Source organism: Callionymus lyra, chromosome 7, assembly GCF_982586985.1.
Source record: "Callionymus lyra chromosome 7, fCalLyr1.hap1.1, whole genome shotgun sequence".
Taxonomy (NCBI): domain Eukaryota; kingdom Metazoa; phylum Chordata; class Actinopteri; order Syngnathiformes; family Callionymidae; genus Callionymus; species Callionymus lyra.
In genome coordinates this window covers 11,356,582-11,372,916 of record NC_141824.1, presented here as the reverse complement: position 1 = coordinate 11,372,916, position 16,335 = coordinate 11,356,582, and the positions used below count along the sequence as shown (strand labels likewise).

The 16,335-nt window shown below is 37.7% G+C and overlaps 1 protein-coding gene across 1 annotated transcript; it reads right to left on the bottom strand.

Annotated features, from left to right (window-relative positions):
• Positions 1–748: 748 nt before the first annotated feature.
• Positions 749–14,430, bottom strand: meis3 (myeloid ecotropic viral integration site 3). The gene is made up of 13 exons (XM_087796209.1): positions 14,055–14,430; positions 13,689–13,798; positions 9,323–9,462; positions 8,910–9,090; positions 7,742–7,792; positions 7,625–7,675; positions 7,404–7,553; positions 7,222–7,330; positions 6,002–6,147; positions 4,001–4,077; positions 3,209–3,267; positions 3,033–3,119; positions 749–1,625 (listed from the first exon to the last, which is right to left on the bottom strand). The coding sequence occupies exons 2-13, from the start codon at positions 13,698–13,700 to the stop codon at positions 1,426–1,428; spliced, it is 1,263 nt and encodes a 420-aa protein (XP_087652335.1). The 5' UTR covers positions 13,701–13,798; positions 14,055–14,430; the 3' UTR covers positions 749–1,425.
• Positions 14,431–16,335: the final 1,905 nt, after the last annotated feature.

The following is a 16,335-nucleotide window of genomic DNA, read 5'->3' as shown; positions in this document are numbered from 1 at the left end:
TTTTATTGAAAAATAAATCAAATGATTTCAGTGTTTAAAGGATTAATTTTCTTTTATTGAGAAATGAATTCAATAATTTAAATATTTAAAGGATTCTTTTTTTATTGAAAAATAAATTCAATAAAATTCAATATTGAAAGGATTATTATTCTTTTATTGAACAAAATAAATTAAATAATTTGTATATTTAAAGTTTTAATTGTTTTTATTGAAAAAATAAATTCAATAATTTCGATATTTAAAGGTTTAATTTTCTTTTATTGAAAAAATTAATTCAATCATTTCTCTATATCTGAATGTTTAATTGATTTTTTTTTAGTAATTGAATGTTAGATTTTTTTTTGTAATGTTTTTTTTATATATGCAGATAGTTTAATATTATAATTTTATGATAATTTAAAAAAAGTCCAATCATCGTCTCTCGTCATGTGCGACACATGATTGGCTCAAAGTTCGATCAAGTAGCTCAGTGATCTATTGGTATTGTCGGGAACTATTATACCAACATTTTTATATTGAACTTTAAAGGCTACGATTAAAAAAAATTGAATTTAGACATTTTTGGATCATTGTAATTAAAATATCAAACTGTGTGTAAAACCAAAATAATTAATTTTGGAAATGCTCTATTTTTCTATTCAATTAATATAAGAACTATGGTAAAATAATAAAATATTCAAAGTTTGAACATGAAATGTTAAATTCACTTAATATCTGAAGGCGCCTCCGACACAAAACACACACGACGTACAAAAAACATTTTAATACTTTAACTGTATTTCCCAACATCATTCAGATTTCCGAGCAGAGAAGGAGGGAGCAGAAGATAATCGAGTCCTTTGGCTGCAGCTCCCTCTCACTGCCGAGACGCACAAACATGTACAAATGCTCGCTGACTTTGTGTGTGTGAGTGTGTGTGTGTGTGTGTATGTGTGTGTGTGTATGTGTGGGACGGATCGAGGACACCTGTCGGCGTCTTAAGGAGGTCAGTGGTTGGAGTGAGGCAAACCGGAAGTCATTCATCGTGTTAAGCGTCATGCTGAGGAGGAGCACGAGAGAAGAAGAGTGGCACATAAATACAAAAATACAAATTAAATTAATAAGAGTGAGGGTGTGTGTGTGTGTGTCTGTGTGTGTGTGTGTGTGTGTTTGTGTTCTTCCGGAAGACGAGGAGCGGAGGAGAAGGCGCGGTCGCTGAGTCCGTCCAGCAACATTTTCTTGTCATTTGGATCTTCTTCTGGGAGTTTAAAGCATCGGTCTCACCCACGGAGAGCGAGAGAGACGTGGAGGAAGCACTTCTGCTCTGAGAGAAGGTATGGCTTGAACCTGCGGAGCTACATGGAGGTTCTCTCAGCGGGGGGAATGTAAACCTTTTCGGATGTTTTTTCGGGTTTAAAATAGTCCCGGGGTGGTCTGGGCCGGCGGCTAGTGCGCGTGAATGTCCAGTCCTTGTGCCAGGAGCGGCTCCGAGGGGTGGGCGTGGGGGGGCGGGTGCAGCAGCATGGCGGGGTGGGGGTGCGGACCCGGGTACGGGTGCAGGGAAGGTCCCGGGTGTGGTGGGTAACCTGGCTGGGACAGAAGGGCGCCCGGGTAGTCGCCCTGCAGGGAAGACATTCCTTGGAGACCTGCAGGAGACGCAGTACAGATCAGTAACATTTTTGTAGTTATTGTAGTAGTAGTTAAGTAGTTTTCATCACTTGATAGAAACACAGTTAGTTGTGTAAGATAGTCATCTTTGAAAAATACATTAATAAAACACATTATAAAACAACATATGTATATATTTATTTACGGTATTTAAGTCAAGCTATGTTAAAGTCCTAATGTACACAACTTTAATTTCATAATAAATATAATTTATTATATACAATTTATTTTAAAATGTCACCTTTAATCTCCTAATAAACTTAAATATAGACTGGATCTAGTAATAAATGTATTATATAAAACTTTTAATCTCTTAATAAATGTCTAAAAAGCCTTTTATCCGGTAATGGTGATGAGGCTTCATTAAACAGCTGTTGAGGTTTCGTTAAACAGCTGTTGAGGTTTCGTTAAACAGCTGATGAGGTTTCGTTAAACAGTTGATGAGGTTTCGTTAAAATGCTGATGAGGTCCATTAAACAGCTGATGAGGTTTCGTTAAACAGCTGATGAGGTTTCGTTAAACAGCTGATGAGGTCCATTAAACAGCTGATGAGGTTTCGTTAAACAGCTGATGAGGTTTCGTTAAACAGCTGATGAGGTTTCGTTAAACAGTTGATGAGGTTTCATTAAACAGTTGATGAGGTATCATGAAACAGCTGATGAGGTTTCGTTAAACAGCTGATGAGGTTTCGTTAAACAGCTGTTGAGGTTTCGTTAAACAGTTGATGAGGCTTCATGAAACATTTGATGAGGTTTCATGATAAAGGCTCCAAAAACTGGACTAAAGACGATACCTACTGAGTTCTGAAAATAATGACACTGTTTCATGAAGCTTCATCAGTTGTTTCATGAAGCCTCATCACTAGTGATTGGAGTTTATTTGACCCTTTTTTTTAAAGTAACTACTGTGGAAAAAAAACATATATTTATTTTTTATTGTATTGTATGTCATTAAGTGCACAGCAGAGCTGATATTTGATGCTTTCTGATTGGATCAAATCAGAAGTCCAGAGTCAGGTGACACAGGGTTGGATAAACAATAAAATACACACTTTCAAACATCAACACGGCAAAAACATTCAGAACATTTCAGTTTTAAAGATTCTTACGAAACAAGTGACTTTAAGATATTTGTCTTTGAAATTGTTATCCTAGCAGCCTACTCCGACACACTGGTGGCAGTAGGCTGCGGCCCAGCGTGGAAGCTCAGGTACACGACGACACTATCTTATCCGGTGCTGGGATTGAACCCACAACCCTTAAGGCCACAATCCAACAACTCGAGCAAACTTTGGTGAAAAATATTTCAACTTTTTGATGTAATTAACGCCACGTAACGAACAAAATTATCTACCCGATCATTGTTTTGATCTCTTTTCAACGTACCTGCCGCTCGTAGCCCGAGGTGTCCCTGTCCGTCAAGTCCGTAGCCCCCGAGGGCCGCCCCCTCCGGGCTGTAGGGACCGCCTTGACCTGGAGAAGAAAAAAAAAAAAAACAACGCGGTCAACACCCGACCGAACCCGTTTCTTAAGTCTCCGCCGACCGTCCTATTAACACCGACCTGAGCGATTCGACTGGTCGATCATGGGCTGCACGATTCTCCTGCGGGCGTTGATGAACCTGCGGGCGAGAGAGAGAGAGAGCGTGAACACACACACACACACACACACACACACACACACACACTCACACACACGTGTGGAGAGAGAGGCAGCGTTAATGGCTGACCGAGGCAATATTAACCTTTTCCCTTTTACAAGCACTTAACCCTCTCAGAGGGCAGCGTAAATCAACATCAGTTCAGAGAAGGTATTGGTCGCCCTGTGATAATTGATTGATCCGCATCGATCAGGTCAATCACCGCATGTGTGTGTGTGTGTGTGTGTGTAAGAGTGTGTTCAACATCCCCCCCCCACCAAAAAAAAAGCGTCGCCACATTTATTATTTAAATGGCCACAGCTGTAAAGAACGGTGTTAATAAATCCAGAGGATTTTTTTTTTTTAGACGTGTGCTTTGGCCGGAAATGAACAGGGGATCGGGGAGCTGTAACTAATTTGATTATTGGATATTGATTTGCCATTCTGTTTTTTATGAACATGGAGGAAGTCGATTTTACTGCAGCAGCTGGAGGGGAAAATGCTTAGAGGGACTTTTCTTATTTTGTTACCAGCGTTTATGTGGTAGATGATGGACTTCGCCCGGCGTGGAATAAAAGCCACGGATTGTTTCGGAACTCGATATTCAATGTTGCCCATTTAGACACTTTTTTTTTTTATTTACACCCGACAGTTTAGCAGAGTATTGATCGGGCACCGGGGTCTGGAATTAGCGTATTGATCGGGAGGCACTGACCAGTTGTTGACCTGTAGGATGGTCAGTCCGGTGTCCTGGGACAACTGCTTCTTCTGCTCCTCTGAGGGGTACGGATGCTGCGGGAGGACAAACAAAGACTTTTAAGTTGGGGTTCACTGATCAGCATTTATTTGGATGATACTGATTTATTTTTTGCTAAATTCTTGACCAGAAAATTAGCTTTTTTATGAATCACGCAAACCTATTAAGTAACGACAATAATGCTGAACAATACCGTGTAAAACATTGCAAACCTTCAAAGTAAAATAAACAAAACTTGTGTTTTAAATTAAAATAAAGTGTGTATAAAATAAAATAATTCATTTTTATTTATTTATGATAACAAATTTTTGCTGCGTTTGGTCATTTTTCTTTTGTAATTAAACTTTGTTATAACGTACTACGCGGCCAAAGGTACAATTTAATCCCACAAAAACCTGCTGATGACTGGGGATGAGAGGATACAGTGGACTGCAGCAGCTTAAGATATCAGTGTCATTAGAATATTGGTTGAATTTAACATTTATAAAGTTAAATCTTTGAATTAATGTTTTTAATCGGAATGTTGTTTTTTTTGTAAACATTAAATTCTTGTATTTTTTAATGATTTAATTTTAAAAAAAGTATTATATTGAACAGTTGAATCTGTTTTTGTATTTAGTTATTGCAATTTGAATATCAAACTCTTGAAAAAAAAAAGAAAATTAAAAAATATTCTAATTTGAATTGCTCAACCTTTCAATATGGAAATTATTGAATTAAATTATTCAACAAAAACAAATTCAACCGTTAACATATACATTAATGAACAGAACTGTCTAATTTCTGAAAAATAAACGTTTCATTAGCTTTAGCTCAGTTAGCATATTGGTAGCGCTCAAATTTAAAGTCTTCGTCAACTTCTTGGTTTTGATGATTTTTTTTATGTTTGACATTTGTTGGTACAATTTACTTATTATTTTCCTTGTCAACAAAGAATTGCCAAACGACCGCCGCCATGTCCATCTGGCTCGCTGTCACAATGTACAATTGAAAGGAATATTAGCATAATTTATTGTGTCTTTATTTAATTAGCGTCTTGTAAATAAATCCGTGAATATTTTGTGTGTGTAAGAATCTGTCAATAGATATGTATCACAACACAGAACAACGATACAATGTATTGCGATACTGAAGTAACAAGAATATTACAGTGTATTTGTAGTATTGTCGAGTACTCTTGACAAAGTAGTAACTGCTTCTTATTTGTTTTGAAACCAAAATTAGATTTTAGAGGCTGCTAAAAAAAAAGCGGAGTCCAATGTATCCTCTCGTCCTCAGTCGTCGCCAGGTTATTGCGGGATTAAATTGTGCGTTTAGCCATATAGGATGTAATAACAAATATTTATTGCAAAACACAAATTTAAAAAACGCAGTGAAAATTTGTTATCATAAATAAGTGAGTGAGTAATTTTATTTTATACAAACTTTATTGTAATTTAAACCATATTAAAAAAGATATATAATATGATTTAAAAGCAAAATAATGTGTAAGATATTTAAGTTTATCGATACAGTCTTCCTATCCTAGTATAGTTTTCATTGGATCGGTACTTCAGGACGTCGTCAAAAAAGGCTCTTATGGTCGCAGCCCTCGCTTTAAGAAACGGGGAGCGTGGAAGTGTGTGACTTCACTTCCTCACACACACACTCACGGTAACAACCGAGGCGCAGCAACACTTGACCCGCTTCATTTAGTCTCTAATTATCGAACTAACCGCCTCACCGCAATAACCCACTCCCACTCCATCACGCCCGCCATGATTTCATCACCAGCATATTCGTATAATCGCTTAATCCGCTCGCCTTTCATTTCATTGACCTCCGCTACACACTCCTGCCATGTTTGTTCTCCGCCGTGAAGCCCCCTCGACGCCCCCTCATCGTAGCTTTACCCAACATTTAACAGTAATTCTAAAACATTTTCAAATCATCTGTTGTGATGAAAAACAAGTCTCTTACCGACAGATGCTGGAACAGCCACGCCCTCATGATGTTGGTGGCCACTTTGGGGAAGATCCCTCTCTTCTTGTTGTTCCTCCTCTCTCGGTCCGACTCGTCGTCGTCGCCGGTGCTGGGTGAGGCCACGCCTCCGTCCAGACCATCACCTGGGACCAGAACAAGGGGTGATGGCCATGAGTATGAGGGTCAAAGGCAGGAAGGTAAAGGAAAATATTTTCATGTTTTTTCATACTTAACCCTAGACTAAGACGAGAAATATCCATTTTTTAACGGGTAGATATTCGTGTTTTCAAAGTCTAATGCTAAATAATACTATATTTACTTTTTGAACATCTTTAATATTCTGGGATGAACTAAATGTGATCATATTTCATAATAGTTGACTTTAATTTCCAATATATTTTATTTAAATTGTCAAATAATAGTAAATTACTGTTTAAAAATATAAGAGAATAGAAAAAAAAGGTTCCAGCGAATCACAATGAGCGACAGTGGCGTAAAAAAAAAACAGGCAGAAACCTGGAGCATAACCAGACTCAGCGTTAATGTCCTCCCGCCACGACCGGCGTTAACAAAGTTTGTGTCATCCGTCTTTAATTAATTTGTTAAAAAGCCTCACAAAATCATAAATGCATAATATCAAATATGTGGATCCCAGTACAGAGCCCTGTGGTTCTCCAAAATCAATTAGCCAATCCAAGTCACTAGTTAAACAAAACTTATTATTCAATTGAATGTATTTTATTTAATTAATTTATTGTATATATTCATTTTAATGTCGGGTTCCTCTTTTGGTTATTGTTTTTAATTAAGTTCCTTGTTTTTTTTTAAATTATATACTGTCATCACCGCAAAAAATTAAAGTGTTGCGTTTAAAATACTTGAAATAAACGCGTTTGGATTCTTATATTTACTTAACAGGAAGTAGGAGTTGGATTTTCGTTTATTATTATCGTTTTTTCATTATTTGAAGATAAATTCATCTTCATTTTGTCAGTGTTTCTTCTTCTTCACCAAACAAATTCAAGTTTTACTCATTTTGTTGACATACGTCCATCTCTATTTCTTATCTTATCTTAATAACTGCCATCTTTTATAAGTCGACGTATCAACGTGAACATTCATAAAATATCCCTTCAGCGTGTGCGTATGGAAACTCAATGACCCTCAGAATACAGACATTATTCCGGAGTTGTGTTGAGGTGTTGAGTTGTGCGCACCTGTGTCGCTGCAGTTGTCGCCCGTGCTGTGTGAAGGCAGACCACAGTTTCCTGGCGTGCCCAGCGGAGTCGTGGCGCATTCATCCGGCTCGCGTAACCACGATGCGTTCTGCAAGAGATTTCAGGTGTTACTGACAAATATATGACGCGTTTAAATCGTCTGCGTCTTCGCTCGGACCGACCTGCTCGGAAAGACTGGTGCAGGATCCTCCGAAGTCCTCCATGTCGGACTTGGAGCCGCCCTCCCTGTCGTCCAGGACCAGGTCCGTGGGCATCTTGCCCTTCAGGCAGGTGATGTAGCGATGGCAGAAGTTGTCGCAGAGATCGTGCACCTGAAGGAGAGAGAGAGAGGGAAAAACCTTCAGCATCAAACGTCTGAATAAACGTCGTCTTCCACGCTGACCTTCTCCAGCTCCAGCAGGTGGAAGCGAAGGACCTGGATGGCCTGGATCATCTGTGAGGGAGCGACAGGAGATTAAGACACAGTTGATGAAGCTTCGCTCCAGAGTTCAAGTCTTACCAGGTTGTCCAGCTCAGGGTTGGAGGAAAATATCGGCTTCTCTGATCGGATCTGGTGCAGAAACAAAACAAAGAATATGTTTATCAAATAAAGATAATATTTAAATGAGTACTACAATACAAACAAAGAACTTAGTGGGAGGCGATAATTACCTCAACCTCCTTACTTATGGCGCCAACAAAACATGATGCCTTTCTACACACTGCTCTACTCAGTGATGTCCGATTGGTCGCTATAATACTGTGATCTATAGCATTGATTAGTTGGCTGGACGGCTATTGTAAACTAGTAGGTTTGATATCAAGATACAGGGGCAGCAATTAGATACATGGTGATACTGTGATTACAAGTATATGTGTGTAGTATTGTCGAGTACTTGACTCTGTTGTTGCAGAATTTACAGACCACATGACTCTTGACGAAGTCGTAACTGCTTTCATTTTGTTTTGAAACCAAAATATGTCCAAACATCAGCTTTAAAAGCTGCTGGAGTCACTGTATCCTCTCGTCCTCAGTCATTGCCAGAATCATAGTTAATTTGTTATTGTATCGATGCTGGGATGTGTATTGGCAAGAATCTAGCGATACAATACATATCACGATACAGGGGCAACGATATAATATATATATATAGTGATATATTGTGATACTGTAGTAACAAGTATATATGTGTAGTATTGTCGAGTACTTGACTCTGGTGTTGCAGAAATTACAGACCACATGACTCTTCACAAAGCCGAACTGCTGTCGTTTGTTATGAAACCAAAATATTTCCAAACATCAGCTTCAAAAGCTGCTAGAGTCGACTGTATCCTCTCGTCCACAGCTCGGATCTCACTGGATTTCATTATAGCTGCGGAATGACTGCTGCCATCTAGCGGCCAGAGGTTTAATTGTTAATTGTTCAACACAAAAATGAACAAACGCCTTGAATATTAGCCTGCTGGTGTAAATATGAATATATATATTGTATTGTAAACATGTATAGATTCTTAAAATTCAAACCATGAAATACTTTTTGAGATTTTTTGAAATGATAATGAATTGGCAAAAAAGGCCTAGAAAATTGAAATATACAGTGTTGAATATCAATGTGGTATCGTGAAAAAACATTTTAAAAGTATATCAATATTTTCATAAATAAGAGCTTCTCTAGTTTGACTCTCACCTGTTTGGCGAAGGCGGCGATGTCATCGTTGAAGGATTCCGAGGAGCAGACGTCGCTGTGGCCGGTCATGCCGGGGAGGTGGGATCCGGCCGACATGGAGGAGGAGGAGGAGTCCCGGGGCGAGCAGGTGGCCAGTTCACACTTCTCGAAGACTAAGGCCAGGAGCGGGAACAGTGGGTGACTGAGCCCAGAGACACAGTTAGTGGACATAAACACACTCACAGTTGACTCACCAGGCAGTAGGTGCTGCCAGGAACTTTATAGCAGCCTATTTATGAAGCTGCGAATGCACTTCACGTGCGCTACACAAATATATGCTCTCGCTAATCTGCTAAAAGCGCACACGTGCTTTTTTTTAACGTCCTGTCGTCGACATAAATCTCCCCGGCGGCCTCTAATGGTGTCCCGCTCACCCATAGATCTGGTCCTTGTGGTGCTTGAGGGAGTCCGGTATCGGGGCGCCGTACTGTGGGGGGGGCAGCGGCCTGACGTCTTCCCCGTACACCCCCATGGACATGCCCTCCGACCCCGAGTAGTGTAGCAGCTCTTCATACTGCGACACAATTAGATGGGAGAGAAAACATGAGACACGTCTGACATCTGCGCTCGGATCTGATGTTGTTGTCGTCGTCGCTCGCGGCTCTGACTGTTACAATCACTTCAGCCTGAAATCAGACGTCGTTTAGCTTCTTCCAATCAGCTCAAATCACGACTCGGTGTCTTCTCAAATGGTTCGAATCCCTGCTTTTGTCTGATGATTTTTCTCCGTTTGTTTGACAGAAACTATGATGAACGTTGATTAAATTGATATTGTTTTGGTAAATATCAAAACAATAAACAATAAACAAGGTCAAACAAGACGACGACACCATAAGACTTATTTAAAATGTACATTTTTGTTCCATACTTTATTTTTAGCTAAAAATGATTACATAATATCGTATATTTTACTGCTTTACAACTGTGATGACAATCTCTCTTTAAGTTGACTTTTTTTTTTAAATATAGTATGATCAGAGTGCATTAATATTAACAGAACGTAGTGTAGAAAGTTAAATTAATATTTTAAAATAATATTATTTTAAGAATATCAATCAAAACAAAGCAGAAAAGACAATAAAAAACATGAATTGACTTATTCATTAATATCTACGTCTTTGTTCCAAACTTATTATCGATTGCAAAATGTAAATATTTCAATGGTTTACTACTGTGACAACATTAAGTTTAACCTTTATTATCTTATACATTTATGTTCAATAATGAATGTATTTTTGTTTTGAATGTTTAGTCGCTACATTGTGATACAGTGTGATATTTGCGTGAGAACGTCGGTCAATAAAGATGAACGTTCACGGCGATATATTGATTATGAACATACTAGTGTTTAAGATATTTTAAGATAAAATAGATGTTATAGTTTATATGGGAACTTCCAAAAAACAAACTTAAAGAAGGGAATGAAATGAAAATACAGTCGATGCTATCAGGGAACGTTTTAGCTAACATAGGAAAAACACATAGTTACGCTTAATTTAGCATAATACTTATATTTACTCTTGAAGGAGTGCCGGGTACTGATGGTAAACTTAGACTATGATTAATAATTTGGCCTCTTATGTGATTGAAATCAGTGATACAACATAAGAAAAATATATATAAATATACTTTATTTTCCCTTTGGCTCAAAGTGTTACAAATCGATGCGATACAGTAGCAAAAAATTGTTATTTTTCTGGAATTAAATACCTGTTAGCTTCTATTTATTTATGCTTAAAGTTATCAAACAGCGTTTTGGTGTCGTTATATTAAGACTTGAATAAATTACAAAGGCAAACGTGTATCTATGTCGTTGTATATCATTCATAACACAATGTAATATATTCATATTATTGATGAGGCGACTGACATTTAGTGGGCGACATTTATTTAGTAAAAAGTTTCTCGTCTGTGTTGACCAAAAGGTAGTAAAAAGAGTGATATATACACGACATCCGGCCATATAAATATTTAAGCGCTGAGTTTAAATGCTAATGAGCGCGTTGACAAATTGTTTCCGTACAGATGTTTTTGCATGAATCATATTTCACTGTTAATTTGTCGAGCGAGGCCGTGGGACGAGTTATTAATCACTGGCAGCTACGCAAACACAATGTAAGCAAAAATCAATATTCATGAATGCATAAATCACTCCGAGAATCACTTACTGCTGTGTGTGTGTGTTTGTGTGCGTCTCTGTGTGTGTGTGTCTCCACACTCCTGAGAAAACCTCAGCATTCTTTTGTTCCCACAACAGGTGAGAGGAAACTCTACTCTATATGCTTTTAAAAATCACTTACACGGAAAAGCAGTGAAGTTGAAGGTGTGTTGATGATGAAGAGAAAATGTAATTTTACAGAAAAGATGGAGAGTCTAAGCAGCTTTATATATCCTCCTTGCTCAAGTCTCTCAGACCAGGACTCGTGCTGGCAACCCACTGTGACACCCTCACTGGGGGCTTCTACACACTTTACACAATAAATCAAGACTCACACTGTTGTCTCCTCTCATGCCCACTGCTTCTTGTTTCTGCGCATATAAGCAGATTTAATTCTGTTTATTAGTATATTATTATTATTATTATTATTTAAGACGTTTTTCATCTCTAAAAAAATACACCTGAATACTTCATTATCTTTTGACTTTACTTCAGTTCATATTCTCTAGGATACACGATTTAAATGCGCATAAATTATCAATTAATGTCAAAAAAGTGAAGTCAAATCGCAGTTGCTGGTGACGTCGCGCGGTGGTGCGTTCAATGACACCCTCGAACGCCGGGTATCTTCCCTAAACCACAGCAGCTCTGGGGTTTGTTTTTTTTTCCAGAGTCCACGGTGGTGACCGGGACCTTAGAGAAAAGCACCTGCTCAGAGGGGCCCCCTTGGCCCCCGAGACACCTTCAATGAATGGCTATTAACGCGATCACTGTGATCGTGTTGCAGAGTCTCTGGTTCCTCATGAGACCTTCTCGTGTTTCTGTGCGTCAGCGCGGATCAGATGGACCGGTCCGGACCCACGGATTCCGAGAGTATAATAGTTGTTGTTTTTTGTGTTGTTTTTTTTAACGAAAGACGGAATTTATAAACGATCTCGAGAATTTCCCGCGTCCTTGAATCACACATGACGAAGAAACTTAACCAGAAATAGAATCGTCAAGTTTTGAATCTTTTATTTTTTTTATTTTAGTTGAGCTTCAACGATTTATTTACTTTGAAGCATAATTTCAAATTAATATAGATCCACTTGACAAATAAGATCTCCGTGTTATTGACGTGTTTTTGGCGATCCGCCATCTTGTAAGTACAGAAAATCAATAAAGTTTTCTCCTCAACTTACTGACACGATTTGTTTCTTCAAATGTTTCTTCAATTACAACCTTATATGTGAAGCTGAGGCTGTATTTTATGCAGGAATTCCACATAAAATGTACAAGTTTGATGTGTTAAATACGATTATTATCAATTATTATCCAACTGTTTAAGAAAAACAGATTTACTTGCATATTTTATTAAAAATAAATGTTAAAACATTTGTATGATAAGTTTTGTGTAAAGATGCTGTAAACTATATTTATATTAAATCTATATATTTGTTAAAAGCCTCAAAAAAATATGAGTAAAGTTTCCTTCCATCAATTATTTAGACCAACTTATGACACCTCAACTCTTATACTTTTCAAAATAGATAGTGAAGTACAGCAAGAACCATCAACGGTTCTGGAGAAACACAATAAAAAAAATATGAATAAAGTTTATAAAGTTGTCACCAACACAATGACTCAGTCCAGCCTGAAATTCTGTTTGTTTTAAAAGAAGAAAAATAAGATTAATATGACAATTAATGCATGTGACTGCAAGTATCACATTGTGGTCCTAGTGAAGGGTATTTTAGAATAAATATACATTTGACATATTATTGTAAAGATGGTTTAGAAACTCTAGTGTCAGTTTTACTAACTCGAACCTTTGAGCTCGACATTATTTACCAAATACTAAATGATTCATATCATCACTTCAGAAAAAAACCCACGAAAAACATCTTTAAACACGGTTTCATGGAGTCGGACCAACGTGTATCTCGGTTCGACTTGAAGATAATTCTGGATAATGTTCATTTTAACGCAACCTGTAGCCTCAGACTCGATCGCAGGAGAACATGTTACGAGTCACTCCTCGTTCTACGATCACGAATAAGGATTTTTCTCCTCCAAACTCCAACCGACTCTTTTGTCTCTGGCGCTGATGTTCTCTGTGTACATCACTAATTGCTGTCCTGGCACAGTACAAACACACACAGACGGACACACACACACACACACACACACACACACAGGTCTCAGTCTGCTTTTTTTCCCCGACACCACCATGCCTGTGAATCAGTGTAGCAAAAAAAGTGACCTACTTACAGAGTTGAAGAGCTGCCTCTCTTCCTCTTAATGACCTGGACCACGATCACCCTTATGTGCCATTAGAATGCATGACTGACATCACACAACAACTCCAGGTCTGCGTCCCACTGAGGACATCTCAACACATCTTGGACTTTTACGTAGGATTTGTTTTTGTTTTTTTTATTGTAAAGTGAATAAGAAAGTGTGTTTTTTTTAAAGTCAGGGTCCACTTTTTTTTGATGGGCCCTTTGTGTCTGCAGTGACTCCTACTCTAATTAACTTTTTTTTGTTGCAGCACAACACATAAAAGCGACACACACAAACACACACTCTTGACACACACTTACCCTCTTCTCCATGCGGCTCGACAGCCAGTCCTCCCCCCGTTGATAGTGATGCTGCGATCGGCTAGTCCAGCACGCTGAGCCCCCTGGTCCTTCTTGCCCCCTCGGTGCTCCTGGAAAGTAAATCTGCTTTTGAATATTTATAGGCCAGTTAAGTTGTAAACAGACCGTGAACACGAGCTAATAAACACGAGGGGTGGGAGAACAGAGAGTGTTTACTTGGAGCTTGTTTTTTTTTATATATATATATATATATATATATATATGATGGTGATGGGAGTGGAGTCTGTTATTCTGACGCTACAAACACAGAAATAAAACGCCTTTAAATGCATCAAAGAGCAAGAAATATGAGGTTAAATCTCGCACCCCAAAAACGCCGCCGCTGTCCTCCTTTTTTTTTAGGTGCTGGTCCGGTTTTATTTATTTTTTTTTTTTAGTCCAGAGAGGTAGCGGGTCCCTGCAGCGTATCGCGTCCGCCTGCTGGGGCTCTCGGTCCGGGCTCGGCGGCGCTCGGGATGCTCGCTGGTCTGGAGGACGGGAAAGCAAAAAAGTCGGTGCTTTTTGGCTCCTTTCGCTCGCTGTCCGCGCGGGCAAGTATGGGCGACCAGGAGCTGGAGGAAAAAAAATGTCACCGCCTGGGAGTGAGCGATGGAGTCGATCCGTGTGGAGAGGAGAGCAGCGAGAGGAGGAGTGATGGTGGCGGTGTAGCGGGGAGGTTTCGGAGGGTCAAAACGCGACGGGGTCCCCCCGCCCTCCACCCTCCTCCTCCTCCTCCTCTTCCTCCTTCACTCCTCCTCCTCCTTATCATCACACAAACGCCACAGATGAAGAAGAAGAAGAAGAAGAAGAAGAAGACCCCCTCGCCTGTCTTTCTTTATCTCCTGCGAGCTCTTATCATTTCTCCATCATCCCTCCCTCCTCGTTCTCGGCGCAGCTGTTCGTGGATGAACCGGAGAAAAGAAATATCTTCACGTGTGGGTTTTATTTATAATTATTTAAGGCTCAAGGGCCACGTTTTATAGACTCTGGTGAGGGGTCTTTAAGTTAAAATAAAAAAAACGGTAACAAGCCATATAATGAGGAGACAAAAACTCAAACTACAAAAAGTAATTTAAAAAAAAGATAAATATTGTAAATTATTGTATTTTTTTGTTTTCATTCTGATATACAATCACTTTTTTTTCTCTAAATATATTTTGGGGACAATAACAGGAAACAAAAGTCCTGAAACAAAAACCCAATATTAAGATAATTCATATAAACAAGCTTAACATGAACCTGTTGGTCATATTAACATATTTTTTTTTAACATTTGGAAAATCATTCCTACTTTTTTGCATAAGGTCCAGGTGAATAAATGATAACAACAAATTCTAAAATACTTTTATGAATAAAAATGGAAATATATTACAACTCACAATATGTTTTAACATTTAACTCACATACTTATGTCATTATTTTCCCAAAGTGCACACCATTTTTTTTATATATATTTTTTTTCTTTCTTTTTCAAAACATTATTTTAATTAAAGGAGGATTTAAAAATTTGAGGGAAAAAATACAGAAATGCTTTAATTGTAATATTTTTTTATTCATTAAAGATTTCATGATTTTCCATTCATTCACTTGGAAATGATATATACAAATATACAAATAATGAATCAATTGGTTTTTTAACTATCATTTATCTACTTGAAATGGTAAAAAAAATAAAGAGTATACAAATGTAGAGAGGATTTTACATCATTGGAAAACAAGCATTTTTGTATTTTTTCCTAAATTTTTTATATCCTCCTTTGATTTAAATACTGTTTTAGAAAGGACAGAAAAAATATATAAAAAATAATTGTGTGCAATTTCAAAAAGAATAATGACATAAACATGTTAGTTAAATGTTAAAACATCTTGTGCGTTATCAAACATATCTTTTTTATTTATAAAAGTATTTTGGATTTTTTTGTTATCATTTGTTAACCTGTAACTTTAGCAAAAACACAAAAGTACGGATGATTTTCCAAATGATAAAATCTTTTATATGTTTTCTGAACGTTAATAATCCTCCTTTTATCATTTTTAGAGTTGAACTGGTATGTAAAATAAAAATAATAAATTCAAAATAAAATGGTTAGTTTCTATGTGATCTTTGACCTCATGAGCCCCTATAAATTCAGTCACCGGGCCACACTCCCGAGGTCGGATTAAAGGGGTTGATAACATTTATAAAATGTTACATCTTCTTATCACGTATACAACAAAACTACAAAATATTAAGTTTGAATTTAATTTAAATAAAATTTCCAAAAATTCCCCAATGGTTTATCAGTTAGTGACGTCATCCGAGACAGATAAGAACACAATCTAAATGGGGTCATAACAGTTTATTTAACTCCCTCACAGTGAAGGAATGACTTGTTTGGTTTTTGATAAGAACTGCTATAGAAGGAACAGGAACGAGGAGCTCTTAAAACACACAATTACACACTTTTTTCCCACTTATTATTTGTTTATCACCATGTCATACTGGACACAACGTTTCCTTGACAACCATATACACTTATTTAAACTAGTAATTAAAGGAAAAACAGTTATAAAACTTGTAGTTTTGTTTAATAAAATACTTCTTAAACAACCTTAGAAACTCTTAAAC

What these genes read in the sequence shown, in the direction of transcription:
- meis3 (XM_087796209.1), bottom strand. An exon ending in CACAAGGACCAGATCTATGG is followed by an intron (nt 9,091 to 9,322) that starts GTGAGCGGGACA and finishes CTCTGGGCTCAG; the next exon opens with TCACCCACTGTTCCCGCTCC. An exon ending in ACCTGCTGGAGCTGGAGAAG is followed by an intron (nt 7,554 to 7,624) that starts GTCAGCGTGGAA and finishes TCTCTCCTTCAG; the next exon opens with GTGCACGATCTCTGCGACAA.